Consider the following 23,974-nt stretch of genomic DNA (forward strand, 5'->3'; position numbering starts at 1 on the left):
CAGAGTGAGGTTAGGGCCAGAAAATGCTCTTCTCTTCCACAGAAACCATGTCCATTGACCTAGATGTGTTATATAACAGGCTCATCTCTGTAATCACACTGATGAAACATTCCCTTAATTTTTTCATTTTATCATTTGCCGGCACAGCACCGCTTGCAGGATCTTAGTTCCCCAACCAAGGATGGAACCCGGGCTAAGGCAGTGAAAGCTCTGAGTCCTAACTGCTAGACCGCCAGGGAATTCCCTCCCTTGTGTTAGGAGGTCTGATGTGCTTAGACGGTGTCAACCACCAGTTGGCACTTGCTGTGGGCTTGCTATCTACCTCGACGAGGGTTAAGTCGTGTGCCACTGCAGCTGATGACCTCCAACACCCCTGAAGGAGTTCAGGGTGGAGAGCAGAAATGAGGCCCTCTGTGCTCCAGGAAACTGGCAGGACAGTTCTTCAGGTAGTTAGATCTTCTCAGGAGCTGATTTTATGAGCCCAATTCTTGTAGCTCCTCATATCTAGAAAAGCTCTGAAATCCTTCATGGTGACGACTGTTTCTCATGACTAAGAGAAGTTTCAGGAGACCAGGAGAAAACTTCCACAAAAAAATATGTGCTTGGCTGCATGGACTCCCCCTTCCCGAAATCACATGCATATTGTCCATCCCCCTGCCTCTTTGGAGCAGTCTCTCAGAGCTGTCAGAGCTGCTGTTTCCCGGGCAGCAGTCCTCATATTGCCCCAAATACAACTTCACTCACAGTTCTCACATTGTGCTTTTTAGTTGACAAAGGGAAAGCACGTGTGCTCACACTCAGAAAGCTGGGCTTCACACTCTGGGTGTTGAGTGTGGCTGTGTCCTTGGGGGGTCACCTCCTGCCTGACCCTCGGGCCTCTTTGGTGGACCGCATCTGCTTCCCTGCTGTATCTTAAGAGGTTCAATAAGATGATGTTGACAGGTGCCCAGCCAAGGACTTAGCAGCCAGTTGATAAATATTGACGCTGAATCTACGTTTGGAAACCAAGTGAAAGTTGAAGAACAGAAAAGCAGTCCTTCTCGGGGGGGGGGGGGCTGTTGTTTTGTGTATATTCGGGTTTGCCAAATGCATTCAATCCTCAAGTTTACCAGAACCCCTGACGATACTGTAGCAAATACTCTATGAAACAAACACAAAGCGCAAATGCAAAGGCGTCTGCAGAAACACACGGCAAATGCGGCGAGAAAAAATTGGTAAACATTACGGAAACCCTCCTTGCAGACGCCTGGACAGATCCTTTCTAAATCGGTCACTTGGTTTTCATGTGATCCGGGAGAAGATTATATAATTTCAAAACTGTCTGTAAACTACTCATTTGCATCTGATTTCTCAATGTCTAATTTGTTCATCAGCCACAGCTATGTGTATAAAACCAGCTTTTTAATCAGTTCACAGAGTGTATAGAAGCACATTAATCTTCCATTTTATGAGAGAATTCTTATACTCAGAATTATTATGCATTTTGCACTCAGATACACAGAGGAATGATTTACACAAGTGTGTTAGCTTGTGTCTCTAGAAACATCCAGTTTAAAACCTGCTGCACATCAAAGCTCGGCGTCCTGCCTTTTCACGCCCCCAGGAGCCGACACGAACGCGGAACATAGTTTTCTGTGCGGCACACGCAGAAGAGGGCTGGAGCAGGTTGCTAGGAGAATGAGGCTTCTTTGCCTTTTATCTTCATTTGGAAAAAAGAGAAGAAACAGCAACTGGCTCAGCGGGAAGATTCTGGGGACACAGCTCTTGGGTGACTGTTTTCCTAGCAGGCAAGCGGAAGGGCATCTCCATCGAGCACTGGCGCGTCTGCACTGGGGCAGCACCACCCTCCGGTCTGGCCGCCCGAGTCGCAGCCACGCTGGCCCCCACCCTGTGTGAGTTCAGGGCTTGGTAACTCTGACAGGGTCAGGCCTGCTCCTGGGTCTGTTTCTAACAAGTGGGACAGCAAGTGACTACCCACGGGGACCTCAGTTTATTGGTGTAGGAAAGGGACTCTGAGGTCCCTTCTGCAGTGTCCACTCCGTGACAGTCTGAGACTAGATTTCTTTTTTTAAAATTTTCTTTTGGCTGCACTGCACAGCATGTGAGATCTTAGTTCCCTGACCAGGAATCGAACTGGTGTCTTCCGCTTTGAAAGGCGTCTTCTTAGCCACTGGACTGCCAGGGAAGTCCTTGAGTCCAAACTTCTAGCTGCTTTTCTCTGGCACAAATCTTAGGAGCTGGAACCCTGGTCTGGAAACAGACTGAGCCTGGTAGAAGAGCTGAGAATCACTCTGACAACCATGAAAAGGACTTGCCTTGTCTAACAACCCCACATCTGGGTATAAGCCCTGAAGAAACGAAATCAGGATCTCCAAGAGATATTTCCTCACTCATGTTCACAGCGGCATTATTCACTACAGCCAAAAGATGGGAGCAACTGAAATGTCAGTCAGTGGATGAATGCATAAAGAAAATGTAATATACATTCATATATATATATATATATATATGTACGTATATATTTATTGTTTAGTCTCTAAGTCATATCTGACTCTTGTTGACCCTATAGGCTGTAGCCCACCAGGCTCTTCTGTCAATGGACTTCTCCAGGGAAGAATACTGGAGTGGGTTGCCATTTCCTTCTCCAGGGGATCTTTCCAATGCAGGGATTGAACCTGGGTCTACTTCACTGGCAGGCGGATTGTTTACCACTGAGCCACCAGGAAATATATACATATAGCCACATATATATATATATGCATATCATTCTGCCTTTAAAAGAAAGGAAATTCTGACACATATTGCAACATAAAGAAAGCTGAGCACTGAAGAATTGATACTTTTGAACTGTGCTGTTGGAGAAGACTTTTGAAAGTTCCTTGGACTGCAAGGAGATCCAACCAGCCCTTCCTAAAGGAGATCAGTCCTAATATTCATTGGAAGGACTGATGCTGAAGCTGAAACTCCAACACTTTGGCCACCTGATGTAAAGAGCTGACTCATTTGAAAAGACCCTGATGCTGGGAAAGATTGAAGGCAGGAGAAGAAGGAGACAACAGAGGATGAGATGGTTGGATGGCATCACTGAATCGATGGACATGAGTTTGAGCAAACTCCGGGAGTTGGTGATGGACAGGGAGGCCTGGCGTGCTGGAGTCCATGGGGTCACAAAGAGTTGGATGGGACTGAACTGAAACTGAAAGTATTATGCTGAGTGAAATAAGCCAGTCACAAAAAGACAAAAACTGCACGATTTCACTTATGGGAGACACCTAGGAAGTCAGACTCACAGAGACAAAGGGTAGAAAGCTGGTTGCTGGCAGCTGTAAGGAAGGGAGGAGGGGGAGTTGTTGTTTAACGTGTTTACTGTTTCAGTTTAGCAAAGCGAAAAGAGTTCTGGAGATTGAATGCCTAAAAATGTGAGTATACTTAACACTACTGAATTGTGTACTTGAAATTGGTTATGATGGTAAATTTTATGCTATGTGTATTTTACCACAATGAAAAAAAAAAAAAAAAGACTTGCCTTAGAAGACCCTAACCCTCTTCCTGGGCTGGGGACCTTGTCTTGCCCACTTTGTTCTGTCCTTAAACAGGGAGTCTATGAACTCTCATGGGAAAGTATTTACATCTTTAATTTCACTAAGTGTTAATTGTTGTTTAGTTGCTAAGTCATGTCTGTCTCTTTGCAAGCCCATGGACTGCAGCCCACCAGGCTCCTCTGTCCTTGGGATTTCCCAAGCAAGAATACTGGAGTGAGTTGCAATTTCCTTCTCTTCCACATTAGATGTAAATAATAAATCACGGAAGTATTAGCAATATCTGAGACTTTGTCAGTGAGAGAAGTCAGATATTTTCCTATCATAGATATTAAAAATTTCTTAAAATATTGTTTGGGTTTAGTTTATCAGCAATTCAAAGTTCTGTTTATAGACTGACTGCTACACCCTGTATATTAATATGTTAATAAAGAAGAACATATATTCCTAATAATAAATTGTTAAATATCTTGAAAACTCTAATATAATTGGATTCCCTTCATAATGCTATGCATTTTATTGAATGGATTTTAGAATATTAAATTAAATTTAGGTAAACATGAGAAGAGCTTGCAGTGCTTAGATTTTTCATGGAGAGGCTGGGTTTTTTGTTTTTGTTGTGAGGCTGGTCACTAAATCTCTGTTGATGTGGATATAGCCAAAGAACAGCCCATGATATATCTCAGTGAAATATGCAAAGCCTATGTCTATTTTCATTGCAAGGTCGGCATCAATGGCAGGCAGATTCAAGGCCTGGAAAGGTATCTGAGTCCTAATGCTGGAGTCTGTGAAGACACTACCTTACGTGGCAAAAGGGATTTTGCAGATATATTAATGTAAGGATCTGGGGTAGGGGACATTCTCCTAGGTCATCAGTGGGCTCAATGTAATCACAAGTTCCTTTAAAGAGGGAGGCTGGAGCATGGGAGAGAAATTCTAAGATGCTCTGATGCTGGCTCTGAAGATGGAGGAAGGGGCCATGAGCCAAGGGCTATAGGCAGCCTCCTGATGCTAGACAAGGCCAGGAAACTGACGCTGACCTGGAGCCTCAAGAAGGAGGGCAGGCCTGCCAACGCTTTGACTGTTAGCCCATGACACCCATTTAGGCTTCTGTCTTCCAGAACTGCTATAGTAAGTATGTGCTGTTTTCAGCCAGTAAGTTTGCAATAATTTATTATATGAGCATTAGAATTGGAAACAACTTGGAAACTGCTGACAAGTTATGCTTAGCAAAGACCCAGAGAGAATGTGGGAGTTGGGGTGGGGGTTTGCTTATACCTTTGTCCTCTTAGAGGGCTTCCCTTGTGGCTCAGCTGGTAAAGAATCCGCCTGCAATGCAGGAGACCTGGGTTCACTCCCTGGGTTGGGAAGATCCCCTGAAGAAAGGAAGGCTACCCACTCCAGTATTCTGGCCTGGAGAATTCCATAGACTCTATAGTCCATGGGGTTGAAAAGAGTCAGATATGACTGAGCAACTTTCACTTTCACTTCCACTTTGTCCTCTGAGAAGTAGTATTTCCTTACTGACTTCACAAATCAGCCAAAGTTTCACAGAACAAGTGTTCCTTTAAACAAATACTCACCCCCACTGCCTATGAGGCATTGATATTCTACTGTTTATTCTATTTGCAACCTCTTAAAGAATTGTGGAAGGAAATGGCAACCCACTCCACTATTCTTGCCTGGAGAATCCCCAAGGACTGAGGAGCCTGGTGGGCTACAGTCCATGGGGTTGCAAAGAGTCGGACACGACTGAGCGACTAAACACAACACAAAGACTTGTGACTCAGAATTCATCTCTGAATAACAATTACTCCTTAACTGGAGAAAATATAGTGATTTTTTGTTGTTGTTTTGATCATAAACTATCATGGCATTGGCCCCATCATTTCATGCCAAATAGAAAGAGAAAAACTGGAAACAGTGACAGATTTTGTTTTCTTGGGCTCCAAAATCACTGCAGACAGTGACTATAGTCATGAAATTAAAAGACGCTTGCTCCTTGGAAGGAAAGCTATGGCAAACCTAGACAGCATATTAAAGAGCAGAGACATCACCTTGCCAACAAAGTCCATCTAGTCAAGGCTATGGTTTTTCCAGTAGTCATGTATGGATGTGAGAGTTGGACGATAAAGAAGGGTGAGCACTGAAGAGCTGATGCTTTCAAACTATGGTGCTGGAGAAGACTCTTAAGAGGCATTTGGACAGCAAGGAGATCAAACCAGTAAATCCTGAAGGAAATCAACCCTGAATATTCACTGGAAGTATTAATGCTGAAGCTGAAGCTCCAGTACTTTGGCCACCTGATGAGAAGACGCTGATGTTGGGAAACTTTGATGATGAAACGGTTAGATAACATCACCAAGTCAATGGATATGAATTTCAACAAACTCCAGGAGATGGTGGAAGACAGAGGAACCTGAAGTCCATGGGGTCAAAGAGTCAGACACAACTTAGTGACTGAACAACAACAACAAACTCTCTTGGTTGGGGCAAATTCCTTCCTGATGACTCAGGGTAACTGGAACTGTGAGGAGAGGAGCAACTGGTCCCAGGAGCAAGGAGAAGAAAGGTCAGGAGTCACAGTGCCCCATGGCAGAGCCAAGACATTTTCCAGAGGCGTAACAGTAGAGGCTCAGCCTCAATTTACTCACATCGACCCTGAACTCTGACTTTACCCAGTCCCACTTTCTGTGGCCCCAAGCTTTCCAAGAGTCCTCAAGAACCGCACTCCCAATTGAGTGACAGTTGGAGGCATAAAACTTGGGTTTCATACAGGAACCTTTTGCGTTTTCAGTGGGATTTTGAAAATCTTGATAAAAACTGTATATCTATCATCCACTATTAAGTTTAAGCCATCCCATAAACATGAAAATCTTTTTAAAATGACCTTGGACTAAATGGTACTCCTGCTCCGGGTTTCTGCCTTCCATCCCTTTGCAATGGGGCTGTGGGTTCTCGTAGGGAATTCTGAGCTTGTTAGCAGTAGGGGACTTAGGTTACATAAATCTCTCAAGTTTCATGAGAAGACCCTGATGTTGGGAAACTTTGGTGATGAAATGGTTAGATAACATCACCAAGTCAATGGATATGAATTTGAGCAAACTCCAGGAGATCGTGGAAGACAGAGGAAACTGAAGTCCATGGGGTCAAAGAGTCAGACACAACTTAGCGACTGAACAACAACAACAAACTCTCTTGGTTGGGGCAAGCGTGGGAGGGTCGAAGGCTGATTCTGGCAACCCAATATTTCTTTTGAAAACCCTGCTAGTTACACATAGGTAGATTCAAATGCAATTTCTGTTACACCTGACGACTCCGAATAATCAACAGCAAATGCGTACTGGACAGTGGCAGAGTCTATTAATGTGTTACACACAGAATATATCGTAATGCCTGGAAGCTATAGATATGTTACTCTACATGGCAAACGGGAATCAAGGTTGCAGATAGAACTAAAGTTACCAATCATTTGATCTTGAAACTGGCAAATGAGCTTGGATTATCAGGTGGGATCAATATAGTCATAAAGGTCCTGAGAAGTGGGAGGAGGCAAGGGAGGGGGTGAGACTGATGTGAGAACAATCCAACTCACCTTTGCTGACTGTGAAACTGATGGAGGAACAGGCCACGAGCCAGGGAGTGTAGGCAGCCTCAAGAAGCCAGAGGAGGCACAGAAACAGATCCCACAGAAAGGGATGTGACCTCTGATACCTTGATTTTAGCCTGTTGAGACCTGTATCAGACTTCCAGCCTATAGAGAGAGAGGATCACACATCTGTGCTGTTGGTGGCAGCAACAGAAAACCCATGAGCTGTCTCAGAAGGCGAGCCACGGGCACAGAAAAGGGCTGCCTGGGATGACAAGTGGAGCTGATGGAGGAGCCGGAGTCTCTCTCAAGGGGCTTCTTATTTATTCAACGAAAGATGAACCAACCAAGAAACAAAAAAGTCATGTATTTTTCACATATATCATGATTCGCATACATCGTCACAGGTTCAAATATTCCCTCTCCATTAGTGTCTATTCCTGTAGAACAGTTCAGTTCAATCGCTCAGTCATGTCTGACTCTTTGTGACCCCATGGACTGCAGCACGCCAGGCCTTCCTGTCCAGCACCAATTCCCGAAGTTTACTCAAACTCATGTCCATCGAGTCGGTGATGCCATCTAACCATCTCATCCTCTGTCGGCCCCTTCTCCTCCCACCTTCAATCTTTCCCAGCATCAGGGTCTTTTCCAATGAGTCAGCTCTTTGCATCAGGTGGCCAAAGTATTGGAGTTTCAGCTTCAACATCAGCTTCAACATCAGTCCTTCCAATGAATATTCAGGACTGATTCCCTTTAGGATGGACTGGTTGGATCTCCTTGCAGTCCAAGGGACTCTCAAGAGTCTTCTCCAATACCACAGTTCAAAAGCATCAATTCTCCTGTAGAGCAAGTCACTCCCAAATTTAGTGGCTTAGAGCAACAAGAATCATTTAGCATCTCTCAGGGTTTCTTTTTAGAAATTATTTATTTGGCCATGTCAGGTCTTAGTTCAGGCATGGGGGACCTTCATTGCCACGTGCAGGATCTTTTTCATTTTGGCACGTGGGATCTTTAGCTGTAGCACGTGAACGCCCAGTTACATATGGCATGTGGGATGTAGTTCCCCGGCCAGGGATGGAGCCCAGGCCCCTGCCCTGGGATTGTGGAATCCTGGCCACTGGACCACTGAGGAAGTCCCCTAACTTTCATTTAAATTCAGCTAATATTCATTGAACATCTACTACGTGCCCAGTATGATGAGAAGTGAGCGCTTGCAGTAGGAGAGGTAGTTGTTCATTGGTTAACTTGTTGAATATTCATGCAGAGATATTCCAGGACTATGCAGAAGGGAAATGGTCCTGGTTTTCACAGAAACTACAGTTTGAAGGGGGAAACCATTAATCGGATAAGCATTGATTCTGCACCTACCATGTGTCAGGCACTTAGAGGTGCTGGAGATAGAAGAGGGAACAGAGCAGATAGGAATCCTGGCCCTCATAGAGTTTATGTTCTAGTGAGGAACACAGAATACGCCCAAGAAAAGTAAATAAAGTATGTACTGTCTCAGAATGGGATAAGGGTTAAGAAAAAAATGAAGCAAGTGTATTAACTTCCTATCATTACTGTAACAGATTAGCACAAAATGAGTGGTGTAAGCAACACAAATTTACTATTTTATAGTTCTGGAGGTCACACATCAGAAATGAGTTCACAGGACTGGGTTCCTTCTGGAACCATTGGCGATGGTTTAGTTGCTAAGTTGTGTCTGATTCTTGCAACCCCATGGACTGTAGCCTGCCAGGCTCCTCTGTCCATGGGATTCTCCAGGCAAGAATACTGGAGTGGGTTGCCATTTCCTCCTCCAGGGGATTGTCCCAACCCAGGAATTGAACCTGGGTCTCCTGCATTGCAGGCAGTTTCTTTACCAACTAAGCAATTGCAGGGGAACCATTAGGAGAATTCATTTTCTTGCCTTTTACAACTTCCAGAGGCCACCTGTGTTATGGCTCACGACCCCTTCCTTCTATCTTCAAGGTCAGAAGTGCAGCATCCTCCAACCTCTCTCTCTCTCTCTCTCTCTCTCAAGCATGCATCTGTCTTCATAGCTCCTCCTCTGACTCTGACCCCAATGCCTCCCCTCTTATAAGGTCCCTTGTGATTATATTGGACCCACCCAGACAGCCCAGAATAATCTCATCTTAAGATCATTAATCTCATCCCATCTGCAAAGCCCTTTTTCATCCCATCTGCAAAGCCATGTAAGATAACATATTTACACGTTTCAGAGATAAGGATGTAGTCTTCTTTGGGGGCAATTATTTTTCCTGCCACAGCAAGGAAGGAATACATGGAGGGCTGGGGACGAAGGATGACATTTTAGACAGGTTATCAGAGGAGGCTTCCCAGGTGGCACTAGTGGTAAAGAATGCACCTGCCAATAAAGGAGAGGCAAGTTCGATCCCTGCATCAGGAAGATCCCCTGGAGTAGGAAGTGGCAACCCACTCATGTATTCTTGCCTGGAAAATTCCATGGACAGAGGAGCCTGGCAGGCTATACAGTCCATGGGGTCGCAAAGAGTCAGACATGACTTAGCAACTGAACAAGTGTGTGTATGACTTGGAGACCAGAGGAAGGAGTTGAATTTTACTCTGAGTGGGACAGGAGTTACAGGAGGGCTCTGAGCAGAGACTTAACATGACCTAACTTAGGTTTTATAAAGGTCACCAGGACTGCCTTTTTGAGAAGAAATGGTAAGGTACAAGGTAAGAAGCAAGGAGATAAATTGCAAGATCAATTTCTTAGCAATAACCCAGAGGCAAGAACACCACAGATTCAGCAGGGTGGGGGCATTGGGGCGGTGAGAAGCTGTGAGATTCTGGGTCTTGGGGAGGTTGAGCTGATGCTGTTTGGAATGTGGGAGAGAGAGGCAGCAAGGTTGGCACCAGGTGGTCAGCCCTCGCAAAAGGAGGCCTGAAAGTGAGCGTGAAGCCGCTCAGTCATGTCCGACTCTTTGTGACCCCATGGACTGTAGCCTACCAAGCTCCTCTGTCCATGGAATTTTCCAGGCAAGAGTACTGGAGTGGGTTGCCATTTCCATCTCCAGGGGATCTTCCCCACCCAGGGATCGAACCTGGGTCCCCCGCATTGCAGGCAGACGCTTTAACTAGGATGGAGAATATTTCAGGAGGAGCAGGGGAAGGGCACAGCAAGAGATCAGCTTGAGACGAATCTGACTGACATTGTCAGCAGGCATCCAACAGATGTTGAAGAGCCAGTTGGATATGAATTTGAGGTTCACTAACCTGCGTAAGACCCTGATGCTGGGAAAGATTGAAGGTGGGAGGAGAAGGGGATGACAGAAGATGAGATGGTTGGATGGCATCACCAACTCAATGGACATGAGTTTGAGTAAACTCTGGGAGTTGGTGATGGACAGGGAGGCCTGGAGTGCTGCAGTTCATGGGGTTGCAAAGAGTCGGACACGAGTGAGAGACTGAACTGAACTGAACTGAACCTGTACAGGATATTCAAAGCCCAAAGATAGAAATCCCTGCATATAGAAAAGAGAAGAGACCCAGAGACTCAGTGGCTCTCTGTATTTAAGAGAGTAAGAGGGCTGACAAGCCAGAAAGATAATAGGAAAGTCTGGTGAATACGTTGTCCCAGCAGCCAGGAGAAGAGGGGTTCAAGGAGGGGAGGGCTCATTGACTGCTGAAAGGTTGAGAAAGAGGAAGCCACACTGTCCGCATCTCCGTTACCACAGTTACTGAGGATGCGAGGTTAGCCAGAGGCGCATCACAGAGGGAGACATGAACTGTAATTCAGGGCGCCAGGTACCCCAGAGGGACTGGGGTGAGGGAGGAGGGGGTGAGCAAGGGCTCCGAGTGTGGAAGGGAGACGGCACATTCTTCTGGGGGAATTGTGAGCCCAGGGAGTATACCTCAAGGATGCTGGATACCAGCGTGCAGAAGCTACACAGGCTGCAACTGAACCAGGTGAAGAAGGTTCAGCGGGCTTTCATCAGGGATGCCGGGCGGCAGAGTCCTATTTCCAAAAGGCCACTTGGATGGGTGGGTTAGGGACCAGGCCTGTAGGTGCGCACAAACCTGGCCCTGGAGCTCAGCACGTCTGCAACAATCCGGTTTGTCTCAAACCTTTGGGATTAGCCCCGCTGCGCACTGGGGCCCCTGCTGCAATGCGGTTCGGCCCCCAGGGATCCCGCGGGCTGAATTGACGCGGGGATTGGGGTGGGCGCGCAGCCTGGGGACCCACGCAGAGCAGGCTGCTGTTTCAGACCTACATCTCAATTAAAAAAATTTTTTTTTAATTTTTATTTTAAAGGAAAAGGACGCCTAGGGAGCCTCCATGGTGCATCACCGCACCTCGCCGCGTGCCGGGCCAAAGTACACTCGTGGAGTGTGAATGCCCGCGCCGTCACGGCTAAGGAGGCTCTTCGCCTTCGGAAAGAAACGTAAGTTTATTACGGAGAAAGCACTCGTGTCACTTTCGCAAAAGGAGACAGAAAGTTTAAAAATGGGGGTGGGGGCAGGCGAGATAACAAAGCGCGGTCGGGGGCCACGGAGAGCGGCAGAGGCTCCTCTAGCTGGGCGCTTAGAGACAAACAAAAACGCGGGAGGGGTCGCGCACCGCCTCCCGGGTGCCGAGTTGCCGGGACGCGCGCCGGGCAGCGCCGGGACCCGAGGCGGGAGCCGAGCCCGCGCGCGGGCCCGCGAGCCGGAGAGCCCCGCCCCTCGCCCGGGGGCCCGGCCGCGCGTCGGCCCGGGGGCGTCGTGCGCGCCCCCTCCCCGCGGTCCCGGCGGGGCCCCGGCGCGGCGCGGACTACAAGTCCCAGGAAGCCCAGAGGCAGGCGCGGGGCGGGGCCTGGCGCAATTCCCCGGGATCCGGCGCGCTGGGAAGCGCCGCGGAGGACGCAGGGGCGGCGGGCGGCGGGCGCGCGGGCGGGGCGCAGGCGGGGGCGGGGCCGACGTGGGCCGGAGCCCTGCGTGCCAGGGAGGGGGCTGGCCGGGCAGGCGGCGGGCGGCGCTCGGAGCGGGCTCCGCGGCTTGCACGGCGCCTGCGGCTCGGTCCCGGCTCGGCGGGCGACGCGCGGCAGGCTCTGCGCGGGGGGCCCCGGCGCGCCGAGCGGCGCAGGACGCAGCGCGCGGACTTACGCCGCGGCCGGGGCGCCCCGAGCGGCGCGGCCAGTGCCTCCGGGCCGGCCCTCGGCCCCGGCGGTCGGAGCGCGGCGGCCGCCTGGGCTTTAATGGCTGCTCGGCAGGGCAGCGCCTAGGGGTGGAAGGCGACTGCGGCGCAGGAAGGCGCCCGATCGAGAGTCCTCTGGGAACCGGCCGCGCCAGTCGCGGCGCGCTCCATGGGGGCCCGCTGACCCGGGGCGCCGGGGCCCGCTCGCTCGCCCGCCAGCCGGGCGCGCGTCCCGGCCATGAACTGAGTCGGCGGGCCGGCCCCGCGCCTGCTCCGCCCGCTCCTTTCTTCTCGCGCCTCCTCCGCCCGCCGCCCGGCGGGCCCGGCTCCCCGGGGGCTGCGGCGCCCGGGGCTCGGCGGCCCGCGGGCCCCGGGGCGCGGGGCGGCGGCGGCGGCGGGGGGCGCGCGGCTCCGGGCGCGGCGCCTGCACCATGAACTACCAGCAGCAGCTGGCCAACTCGGCTGCCATCCGGGCCGAGATCCAGCGCTTCGAGTCGGTCCACCCCAACATCTACTCCATCTACGAGCTGCTGGAGCGCGTGGAGGAGCCGGTGCTGCAGAACCAAATCCGGGAGCACGTCATCGCCATCGAAGGTGAGGGCCGGGCCGCCGCGGGGCTTCTGGAGGACGGGCGCGCGCGCGCGCGCGTGTGTGTGCGTGCGTGTGTACACACGCGCCGGGCCATGGCACGCGGCTGCCCCACCGAGTGGGAACTGCGGTGCTTCTCACCCCGCAAAGCGGGGAGAGAGCGGAGGGGGAGGCCGAGAGGGCCGGCGAGCGCGCCGCCAGAGATGGATCGCTGGCGATAACGTGCTAATGGGCTGTAGAGTCTCCGCTGAGAAAGTGACTCAGTGCGGCCGCGTCCTGGGCCACCCGAGTGACCCGGCCCAGCCGTAAGCCCCCGGGGCGGCCGGAGCGGTTGGCGCCCCTGGACCGTGTGACAGGTTCCTGGGCCGGGGCCGAGCGTCTTGCTGGACGTTGAAGAGGTCTTTGGAGAAGTGCTGCTGCTGGGGGCGAGGCTCTGGCTGGCGGGGCTCCTCCGCAGGGGAGGGCCAACCCCTTTGGTGTGTTTGCCCATTTCGGGGGCACAGTGGAGGCAACGGAACTTAGCCCAAGCGGAAAACCAGCTCCGGCTGCGGGCAGCATCGCAGGTCCGACCCACCTGCTCCTGCGCAGAGGCTGGTTTCCTCTACAGAGTGTTTTCTGCTGACATCCTGGATCAGATCAGAAGAACGCTCCCTGGGGGGGTGTCACTTTCACACGCCTGGCACTGGGATGTCACCCACCCCTCCTGCAAGTCTGGCGAGGCAGAGATCCTCAGGAGAGGCGCCGTGGAGTTCTGCCTCTCTGGGGCCTGTGTTTTCTCTGGATCCCCGTGGTTCTTATTTCTCTGCTACTGGGCTTCCAGCTTATCCCCTTGCTTCCCCCTCTCGTTTCCGTTGGCCAGTGATGGTAAAAGGTCTGAAGGGTGGGTTGCCCGTAATATAGAATTGTCCCCAGCAAGAGCCCCTCTGGCTGCTGTTGAGGAGCACTGAGGATGTTCTGAGGCCTGGCCAGGAGTGTGTCGGAAGCCCAGCTTAGGCATCGCCCAGCTCTGGTCCATCTGTATGCAGGGGGCATAGGCCTCGGGGTGGGGGGGAGCTTTGCCAGGGTGCTCTGCAGCCTGCACTGCTCACCCCAAAGTGGCTGGGCTTGACGCCTGGCTGGTTAGATGGAGAAGGCGGTGTCGATGCCCTTGGCATCTGGTGGCCCCACGGACTTGAACCGCGTCCCAGCCGGGCTGCCAGTCGGTGTCCTGTCTCCATAGGGGACTTGCTAATTCCGGGAAGGATCTGGATGGTGCTCCAGCCTTCTGCAGGCCTGGCTGTCAGAGCACCTGCCGCCCCGCTGGCAATTTAAGATGCTTCCAGATTCCTCGAGAGGCAGAGGCTCCCGTGTGCCTCTGGCAGGATTTATGGGAGGCCTGGGGGACTGGCACAGGGCCACTGATGCTGGGCTAGCTGGCAGGAACATTCCTCCAGGGTCCGGGCTCCGGCGCAGCGGCCACTCACATGAAAGGCCCCCTGCTCCTCTCTCTCCGCTGCTCCCTGGCAGCATCCACGGGAGTATGATGAAACTCTCAGAAAGCTGGTGCTGAGTGTTGGATGCACCTGGCCAAGAGCGCCTAGTCTCCATGCAAAGACCTCTATTGGAGCGTCCTTCCTGCTGCCTCGAGTCCATTTCCCGTCTTGAAACCCCGCTCTGGGGTCTCAGGCGCTCCCCACGCAGCAGTTTGACTTTCTAGCAAGACGATGTGGTTTCATTCTTCTTTTTTGGAAAAAACAAAAGCAAAAACTTGTGTGGTTCCTTGATGATGGTTTCTGGTAGCTCTATGTCTGTCTACCTGTACGCTCTGAGATTTTAGACTCCTTCTTGGCCGGAAGCCTTTTCATTTGTTGATGAGAGTCAGAATCAGTGATGAATCCTGCTTGGGACTTTGACAAGGCTATTATTTTTTCTGTTAAAAAAAAAAAGAAATGTCTGTGTTGTGTCAGGGCTATGGTTTATTTAATGAGGCTTTAAGAACCATTCAGATATGCCTCCCTTCGTTGCGTTATTAACAACGATCGCACCTTTCATGTGTATAGAACTTCAGCAAGGATGCTCTTATATTCATAAGCTCGTTGTGTGGTGGTCCCGACCCTGTGAGAGAACGTGGGCCAGCTTCGTTTTAAAGAGGATGGAGCTTCAGGGAAGGTTAATGACCTCCTGAACATTTGACTGAGGTCAGAGGTGAGTCTGAACCAAAGGATCCTTGGAACACAGGTCTGCAGCCTTCTCCCACTCCCTGGCCACCTTCCGCCGCTCCTCCTAATGAAATTCATTGTTACAATGAACTGTTCCCCCGCTCTGTGCCAGTTTTAAGATGCAGTTGTGATTTGTGTCTGTGCCATTGATATTTTGGAAGCCAAGAAGATTGCTCAGTTGCGGCAGGACGACATTTTTCCTATGACGAGAGAAGTCCGCAGAAGCACTTTCATGCAGTTGTGTAGGGCATGGGTTATGGGTTCTAACCTCACCCGTGATGGGGGAGCATGGCCCTAGGGTGCACAAACTGCAGGCGTGTTTGTCAGAGCTCCATGCCATAACCGAGCTTGCGCCCCAGAGCATCCCAGTAGCCCTGAGGAACATGCACATATCTGCCCCTGCCTGTGAACCTGGCAGGTAAGGATGGCACTGTGGCAAAATGTACACCTCCTAGAATTTTAAAGTATACGCGTGTCATAGTCAATTGTTTAAGAATTGCTTGTCCCAACGAACAGAGGTCGTCTGCGTTTTAGAGGATTTCCAGCCAGGCTTTATTTTCTGTCTCTGTGTGTATATGCACAGAATTGGGGTCAGACTCACAAAGCTACTTGATTGGCACAACGTGAGCGCTTTTCCATGTTATGAAAAATTTTGAGGATAACGATTTTTCACCTTGGCGTAATATTCCAGCATTTGACTGTGCCATAATTTACAGATACTTTTCCTGTTTTCTGGCATCTTGAAGCATTTTTGCTGTGGAAGAGAGGAGCGGGCTCGTCAAAGGGAAGGAAGTTTCAGCTCAGGCTTGTTTCAAAGTGATTCCCAGAGGGTCTGAATTGGAAAAATCTCTTAATGATGGACCAAATTGTATAGATTTTAGTTGAAAGGGCTTGCTCACCAAGAATCCCAACTCTGAGTGGGGTCTGTGACCCTGTTTGAAGGCACAGGAAGTGTGATTTAATGCTTAGTCTTGTTTTGAAACATTGCTGCTGCTAAGTCGCTTCAGTCATGTCTGACTCTGTGCGACCCCATAGATGGCAGCCCACCAGGCTTCTCTGTCCCTGGGATTCTCCAGGCAAGAACACTGGAGTGGGTTGCCATCCACCTTGCCAAAAAAGAAGAAAAAAAGTGTTTTTTTCAAATATTTGCTTGAGAGAGATTTACTTTTTCCCTCCAGTATCTGGAGTCTTAAGGAGGCATTGCCCACTGTTCTCAGATTTACCCCGTCAGTTTTCTGGGGTGTCCCCCGGGGTGTGGCTGGCACCGCAGTGTTCTCCATGGCTGGACGTGAGCCGGGACCAGCTGCCTCCAGGTGAGCATCCTGCCTAGGATCCCCATTCCAGTTCTTTAAAAAGCCCGTCTGGAGTTGATGGGGTTGAGGTAAATGTATCAGCTGCCTTTCTTGTTAGATAAAGCGTGCTCTCCTTGTGCGGGTAAAGTCTCTATTAGCAATTGCACATTGTAATTCAGCTTGCCAGCAGTGGGACAGCGATGTGGACAACAACCCAGCCAGCTTACTCAGCCAGGCCGTGGCTGAGCCCCTAACTGGTCTCAGGTCTCCACACCCACCAGACAGCAGCTCAGGGGGAACCGAGTGCCCTGCTGGCACTCGGTGGTTTTGGTGGCATTGGTGGTTTGTGTGGCTTCCTCTGAGGGTTTGGAGAAGTGCTGGTGTTCGACAGGAGAACTCTGCCTGGCATCCCGGGTCAGGGCGCTCACGGGGGTCGTTCAAGGGCTGAGCTCCGGCATGTGGGGGACCTGGGAAGATGGGGCAGGGGCCCCCTTCCTCCCATGATGCGGCCGCTCCATTGAGTGTCTGTGTACGGCAGAGCACTAAGTGCTCAGCCTGTGTATCTCCATCCACCTTGAGATGATCCTGTGACATCAAAGCCAGAGGGACCCTGGGGGCTTTGAGGCCCCGAGGGCTTTCCTGGTGGCTCAGCTGGTAAAGAATCTGCCTGGGTTTGATCCCTGGGTTGGGAAGATCCTCCTGGAGAAGGGAAGGGCTACCCACTCCAGTATTCTGGCCTGGAGAATTCCACGGACTGTATAGTCCATGGGGTCACAAAGAGTCGGACATGACTGAGCGACTTTCACTCTTTACTTTGAGGGCCAGAAAGGGTAGGAAACTTGCTCGAAAGAGATGAGCAGGGCTGGTCAACCTAAGTGCTGACTCTCCAGCCCTTTCTGAGCGAGCGACGGAACTCCTGATTACTCACAGTTCCCACAAGTCGAATGTATAAAGCATCCGAGCATGTGTCCCCCCTTTATCCAAGAGAAGAGTTTGCAGATGCTGCCAATAACTGGAGGTCTTGTTCTCTGTGAAGTTGCTTACCTCGGCAAAACTGTTATAAGAGCCTGTTTTCCTATGGAAATTTATTTAATCTGGTTGTTGCAGGATTAGGGGGCAGATACCTTCTCCCTGCTGTTAGGTGAGCATAATTCTTCTTAGACACTATTGACTGTATTCATAATATTTCAGGCTTAATCAGAGTTGTAGCTGTGGGGACTTCTAGTTATTGATATGAGTATCATAGTCTCCTCCTTAAAATTAATTCTCAGGTGGCTGTTTGTCCCTTCCAGATTAAATTTCATACCTTAATGGCTTCTGACCCTCCCAGAATCCAGGACTCCCTTCCAGCTGGCTGGGGTCAGCCTGTTCCCGACCTCTCCCAGGCTTTCTGTCCCACCTCCCTGCACAAAGCTCATCTCCTTACTCCAGTCCAGCCTGAGGACTGGGGGCTCTTTGGAGAAATCAGGTCATGCATGTTTTTATCTCCTCAGCGATGCTGTGTGTCGTGTCTGGCCCTTGGAGGACGTCCAGGAATTGTCGAGAGTGTGACTTGCCAGAGGGACTCACGTTCTCTCTGGCTTTTGGGTTCTCTTGCTCCTCACTGGTGATCTGACCGGTGTTGATCATGCAGAGAGGGTGTTCTGAAACTTGTCATGAGAGCACAGATACTTGGACTGGGGTCAGGGGGTGGTGGTTAACCTGGGTGTGGTGTTTGGGTGGCAGTGGGATTTTTTTCTAGTGCATGTAGGGGAAGAGAAAGAGTTGCTTGCTGAAGCCTGGCAACTTTTTCAGCCCAGCTGTCTGCAGAAGGGTGGTGCTTTTTCTGCCGGTGTAAGTGAATTTCAGGTGCAGAGTCTGTGTCATTGATAGGGACGAATGAGTGACAGGTCTGGGTGGCTGACAGTGTGGTATCTTCAGTGGAACATTGAGAGTCTTGGTTCTTGAAGTTAAGTGTGCAGTCAGATCACATGGAAGGCTTGGGAAAGCAGAGTTGCTAGTTCTGTAGGTTTGGAGCAGGCCAGAGAGCATGCTGTTGACAAGTTTCCGGAGGATGCTGGCTTGCTGGTCTGGGGACCGCACTTTGAGAAGCATGGTCAGGAGGGGAGGACACTCCAGCGGCGGACTGGGCATCTTCCCTGGGCATGGCTCTCAATCAGTGGAGGGGGTGTCCTCTCATCCTCCCCTGTGGGGGACCGGTGGGGGCCAGCAGCCCTGGCCACTGCTTCTGGCGACTCAGCTTAAACACAGTGTAGGAGGGATTGAAGCCCAGATTTGAATGGCTTTAAGTCCATGTTCACTTCGCCTCCATGATGATGCTGATCGTAAGTGCCCTGCAAGGAACGTGGTGGGAGGAGGATGGACATTGCTAAGGGCAGGCCTTCCCCTTTGGCTTAGTGGTAAAGAATCCACCTGCAGTGCAGGAGACACAAGCGACTTGGGTCCGATTGCTGGAAGATCCCCTGGAGGAGGGCATGGCAGCCCACTACTTGCCTGGAGAATCCCATGGACAGAGGAGCCTGGGGGGCTACAGTCCATGGGGCTGCAAGAAGTTGGATGACTCAGTGACTAAACCACACACTCCTTAGTCCCTGAGGGATGGTAGACCAGAAGTCCCATCTGGGGTTCCCTGGACTTCCCCTTCCTGTTTTGCAAGGGGGACTTTTAGGGAATCTCCTGTGTGTTTCAGTGAGGTTCTTCTGTATTCACTTGTTATGATAATTTGGCAGGTGATACATCCTTGTGTTTGTTCTTTTGGTGCTTAAAGAGCGTTTCCCTCAGAAGGGGAGCGATCTGTTATTAGCAGCTTAAGAGGGCTGTTGGGGGCCCTGGAGGAAGTGACTCAGGAGGGAGCTGCAGCCTTCACGGCAGAGCCTGGAGCCCTGTTTACTGCCACCTCTGTTTTTTGTCCAAAGCTGACTTTTTATTTTGTTAAGACTGAAACCCCCTTATTCTGCATCCTTTTTTCCTGTGTGTCCTGCAGGTGTTCTCTTGGTGAGTCTCACTAGGGCTGTTTTTAACTACTGATTTGGTCCCGTCTCTTGTTTCTCAACGTTCAAGCAAACCCCTGTCCCCTACCCCCTACCCCCGGCCCAACACTCCGGATTCTTTGAGGCCTAAGTGATTGAGTTTGGCAAAGCCGATCAGGCTTAGTTATTTTTTAAATCCAGGTTTCGGGGTTCTGATCTGGTGCTTAGCCACATAATTCCTCCCCTTTGTTGAGGATCTTGCTTTGAGAAGGAACAGGCACCCTACAGATGTTTGACTCTAATCTCTGCAGCATCTGTGATCGTCCTGGGGGTCTGAGCACCAGGCCCCCTCCGTGCCACATCCTTCCCGGAGCTCTGGGCCTCTGAGGGCCAAGGGGGGGCCTTTCGCTCTCCTGTTTTGTGGTGTGGGAAGCCTGTACCCAGGGCTGCAGTGATGACCTGCCCAGGGGAAGGGCTGGCATTGTGGTGGGTCCCGTCCTTCCCCTCTGCCTGTGCTCATGACTGACCCATGCCAGGAGGGGCTTACTTGCATCTGGGAGCTAAGGAGGGAAGGAGAGGAGGTACCAGCGCCCGCAGAAGAGGTCTGTTAATGGACCCTTGGAGTAACCAGCCAACTAGCTGTCTGTGTGCGAGGTTGGGACATTTTCCATAAAGAGCAGACTAAATATAGGCCGGAGGGTGGGGCCCCGGGCCTGAGCTGGGAGCGGGGGGGGCTGTCATCACTGCCATTTTGTTCCTCCCGCTGGTAATCAGAACTCGCCACCAGCCCCGAACAGGTGGCCACCCTGAGCTCTCTGGGAACAGATTGGTGTGTTTGTTTAACCAGGGGCTCATTTGCAATTTTCACACTTCTCTCGCTGTTTGATTCGGATTGTCTTTTTTTGGGCTGCAGTGTTGGAGTATTTGTGCAGTGTTTCTACACAAGCAACTGTGTAATCTTAAAAACTGCTCACGCTGTCTGCTTGTCATTAGCATCATGCTTCTTCGAAGCTGCCTTTTTTTCTTTTTTTTTTTGAAGGGTGGGAAACACTTTTCATGGTTCTGGGAGAAGAATTCCAAATAATTACTGGCCGTGTTCACAAACGATTTATGTTTGGTCTTAGAAATGTCAACATCCAGCAGGCTCTTGCAAATATTACCATGTTGCTTTCCAGCTTAGCATACAAAGCTCCTGTTAACAGATTCTCAGATAATAGTCTTAAAGAGGGTACAGGATCTTTTAGAAAGTGGATTTAGTCTTAATTCAATGAGTTTTTAGTTAATATGGACACACTATACCAGGTCTACTGAGGATACTTCAAGGAGTTAGAAAAAATTTTTTCCATGAATGCCTGCAGCAAAACAAGGTACCCCTTAGCTTCCTGAGTTTATTCCTTCACTTCTCCACGTGACTGCTGCTGCAGCAAGAGTTGGTATTATAGATGCGGTGAGTACGGGCACGCTTTGTAATGAGATAAATAGAAGTGGGTCTGGAGAGAGTGGAGTGGGCTGAAATTCTCCTGTTTGTGTTTCCAGGGATCCTTGTCTGGAGGGGAAGATTGGCCCATTTTCCAGGGAGGGCACTTCCATGGGCCAGCCCGCCTGCCCGTCCCGCCCTTCGCTGCGGTTTCTACGGATCTGGGTGCTGCCGTGAGCAGTGACGCGGTCTCCTCCTGTCCTGACACCGCTCCTGTTAGTTCAGGCTGGTGAACCTGGTCTCGGACAAACAAACAGTAGTTTCAGTTTTACTTTGGACCGTCAAGCCTGGATCTCCGATTTTCTGTATATTATTCTACTGTTAGGAGTTTGGGGTTGGAGGTATTGAGACCACTTTAGACGCGGTAGTTTTTTGGGACACTTTTTGGAGGGGGGCATAGAATGTCGATCTAGAAGGATGCCCAGGTCCTAAGGGAGGGTGTTTGCACAAACTGACCACGTGGGTATGTCCCGCATCCAGATCAGAAAAGCGAAGTTGGCCAGTGCAGGGTGAGACTCCTCTGTGTTGTGTGTGGTTGGAGGTGGCTGCTTCTGCTGCTCACCTGCTCTCCCAGCGATGGGCATTTGGGGTGGTTTCCTGTTTGGGGCCGTGGGAATAGGCCTGCCTATTAGGACACCTAATATAGAACACCTTTGGTGTCCCCGTTCCTGCTGGGGGGTGTTAGTGTCCTGTTAGCCCTTCTCCCAGGTCAGCGAAGCTGCTCCTGAACCCGCTCTGTCAGCGGCCCTGTCTGGAGGGACCTTTCCTTGTTGTTCAGGGTTTACATCGCAGACCCTCAGGATGGTGGCTGCCTCCTGCCTGCTTCCCTCCCTTGCCTTCTTTCCAGCTGTTTGTCCAGAAACAGTCAAGTGCCTGATACGTTTCTGGCACTGTCTCAGACATTAAGATTTTAGAGTTAGGGATGTCTATGGGCTGTTCATTCCTGGTTAGTGGAATAATTGTAGCTTTATACACAGAGCGGTGAGGGTGCAATCCTTCAGCAGGAAATGGTTTCCTTGAAAATGCGGAGCAACCCCCGGGGTCCCCGGGCTCTCCCTGGCTCTTGCTTGACCTCAGTGGTCAGTGGGGGCTCTCTTCGTTGAGTCCAGACCGCCCTTCTTGCCCCCCGAGTCCATCTCACACCCCGGTGCCTGCCTGTCCATGTTGCTGTCTGAAGGGAAACGCCTTCTGTGACTCTGGGTTCAAACTGATCTGTGGTCTGAATGGGTACATATTAGCACTCTTCAGTCTCTGCTGTTTGTGGCAATTATGTGGAGACACAAAAGGAAAACAAAGCTGAGTGTTGCCAGCTCTCTGTTTCTCTCAAGGGGGTGTTTTCTTTGTTCCTCTGACTGTGTCCTGGGAGCTGCCCTGCCCACCCCCCACCCCCAAAAGGCCACACTCAACCCAGGAAGCATGTAAGGACCCGGGGGCTGGAGAGAGAGGGGCGTGTGCCTTATGAAGTCTCCAGGGGCGGTACCAACGCAAATATTTATTTTGAGGGAAGGGGGTTGGGAGGGCCGGGCTTCCCCTCACTTTGTTCAGCAGGCGTGGGAAGCAGCCCATGTGAGGAGTCTGGGAGGTGAGAAGTCTGGGAGGTGAGATGTTATTGCGTGTGGACCGTGGGCAGAGCACTGTCTTTTGCTTCAGGGGTGCAGGCAGAGGTGTGCCCCCCGAGTGCTTCTCCCAGGGCAGTGGGAACTAGCCTAGGAGGCCACACCAGTCCAGACTGGGGTACACAGATGGGGGCAGCGGGGTTACCGGACAGGGAAACTCGTGGGAAACGGGCAGAGGGGTGAGGCTCTCCGGGCGGGTGGGTAGTAGGAATGGACCATCCAGAACCCCATCTCTGCAACCTGTGAGGACCTGGGGACGGTGGATGGAGAAGAGCCTCTTGAGCCCTGGAGAGCAGGCTGGGAGCACTTTTATTTATTGGGCCTTGGGAAACGACTGATTATGGATTTCCGTTTGGAGAGGGCGTGGGGCGGTGATGCTCTGGGCTTGCTGAGCAGAACAGAAACCGGGCGGTGGCTGGTGGTGGGGGAGTGGCGGCAGGTTCAGAACTGGGCTGCTGTGAGGGAAGGTGGGGCTGGGGCAGGGGAGCAGGGAGGGAGACAGAGGTGCAGCCCCCGCCCCCCCACCGAAGAGGCAGGTGCAGGCGTGAAGGGGCCTGTGACTCGCCAGATGGAGGGAGTGAGGTCTGACCCTGGGAACGCAGGAGTGGGACCGAGCTGGGGCGGGGGGTTCCACCTCCAGATGCCCCGAAGGGCCCAAGGTTTGGGCGGGAGGGGTGCTCAGCCACCGGGGGCGGTTCCCCAGGCACCGGGATTGGAGAGGGAAGACTCAGCCCCTGCAGGGGGCCTCCGATGGATGGTTTCGGGAGTCACCCTGCCTGTCACCCTGGCTGAGGGGCCGGCATCTGGACCTCACGGGCCGTCAATTCCCCCTCTGCAGATTCTTCAGTGGGTGTCAGGGGCACGACAGCCCCTGGGGAGTGTCTCTCTCCAGGGGCTGAATTGTTTCCTGGTGGGGCGACCTGTGCGATTGAGCCTGGGCCGCGGTGGCCCCTCAGGTCCTGTTCCCTCCGCTGGTTAGTCTCCAGGGCGAGTGTCCCTGTCCCAGAGCGCAGGTCCATGGCACTCCGCTGGTGCCTGCGTCTCCTCCTCTGACTCAGCCTGTTGGGTGTTTATCTTTTCACTCGGTAGCTCGAGTCCATAGACGGGTAGAGGCCAGGTGCTGGCAGTGCAGAGGTGAGCAGGCCACTTGCTGTGTGAGTCAGGGTGGGCGCGGGCTTCAGGCCGGTGTGCACTGGGCTGGGAAGGCCGGACGGGGCTCCTGGTGGTGAAGTGGCTCAGTCGTGTCCGACTCTGCGACCCCATGGACTGTAGCCCACCAGGCTCCTCCGTCCATGGGATTCTCCAGGCAAGATTGCTGGAGTGGGTTGCCATTGACTTCTCCAGGGGATCTTCCTGACCCAGGGATTGAACCCAGGTCTCCCGCATTGCAGGCAGACTCTTTACCGTCTGAGCCACAAGGGAAGCCAGGAGCTCCTGGAGGAAGCCCCATTTGAGCCCCAGAAGATGGGAAGTTCATGCCACCGGCGATGGGGTGGGGTGGGGTGGGGAGCGGTCATTGACAGGACACCTTGGCCTCTCACCTCCCAAGGAGGCCTTGGAAAA

The 23,974-nt window shown here is 51.7% G+C and overlaps 1 protein-coding gene and 1 long non-coding RNA gene across 5 annotated transcripts in view; both read left to right on the forward strand.

Annotated features, from left to right (window-relative positions):
* Positions 1-12,673: 12,673 nt before the first annotated feature.
* AGAP1 (ArfGAP with GTPase domain, ankyrin repeat and PH domain 1) overlaps positions 12,674-23,974 on the forward strand; it is a 568,365-nt gene continuing 557,064 nt past the window's right edge. For 2 of the 3 annotated variants that reach the window (XM_081494021.1, XM_081494020.1), the window contains exon 1: positions 12,703-12,865. In XM_081494021.1, coding sequence (XP_081350147.1) covers positions 12,703-12,865 — 163 coding nt within the window. Of the gene's footprint in view, positions 12,866-23,974 lie in introns of all 3 variants that reach the window. The other variant, XM_081494022.1, reaches the window with a different exon arrangement.
* LOC145507455 (uncharacterized) lies at positions 13,117-22,106 on the forward strand. Of its 2 annotated transcripts, none has more exons than XR_014054877.1 (2): positions 13,117-13,730; positions 20,855-22,106. It is a non-coding gene; the product is annotated as an uncharacterized LOC145507455 (long non-coding RNA). The 2 variants fall into 2 exon arrangements; XR_014054876.1 differs by lacking the exon at positions 13,117-13,730 and adding an exon at positions 19,189-19,343.

The sequence above is a fragment of the Giraffa tippelskirchi genome, chromosome 5, assembly GCF_054371585.1.
Source record: "Giraffa tippelskirchi isolate mGirTip1 chromosome 5, T2T-mGirTip1v1.2.pri, whole genome shotgun sequence".
Lineage (NCBI taxonomy): Eukaryota > Metazoa > Chordata > Mammalia > Artiodactyla > Giraffidae > Giraffa > Giraffa tippelskirchi.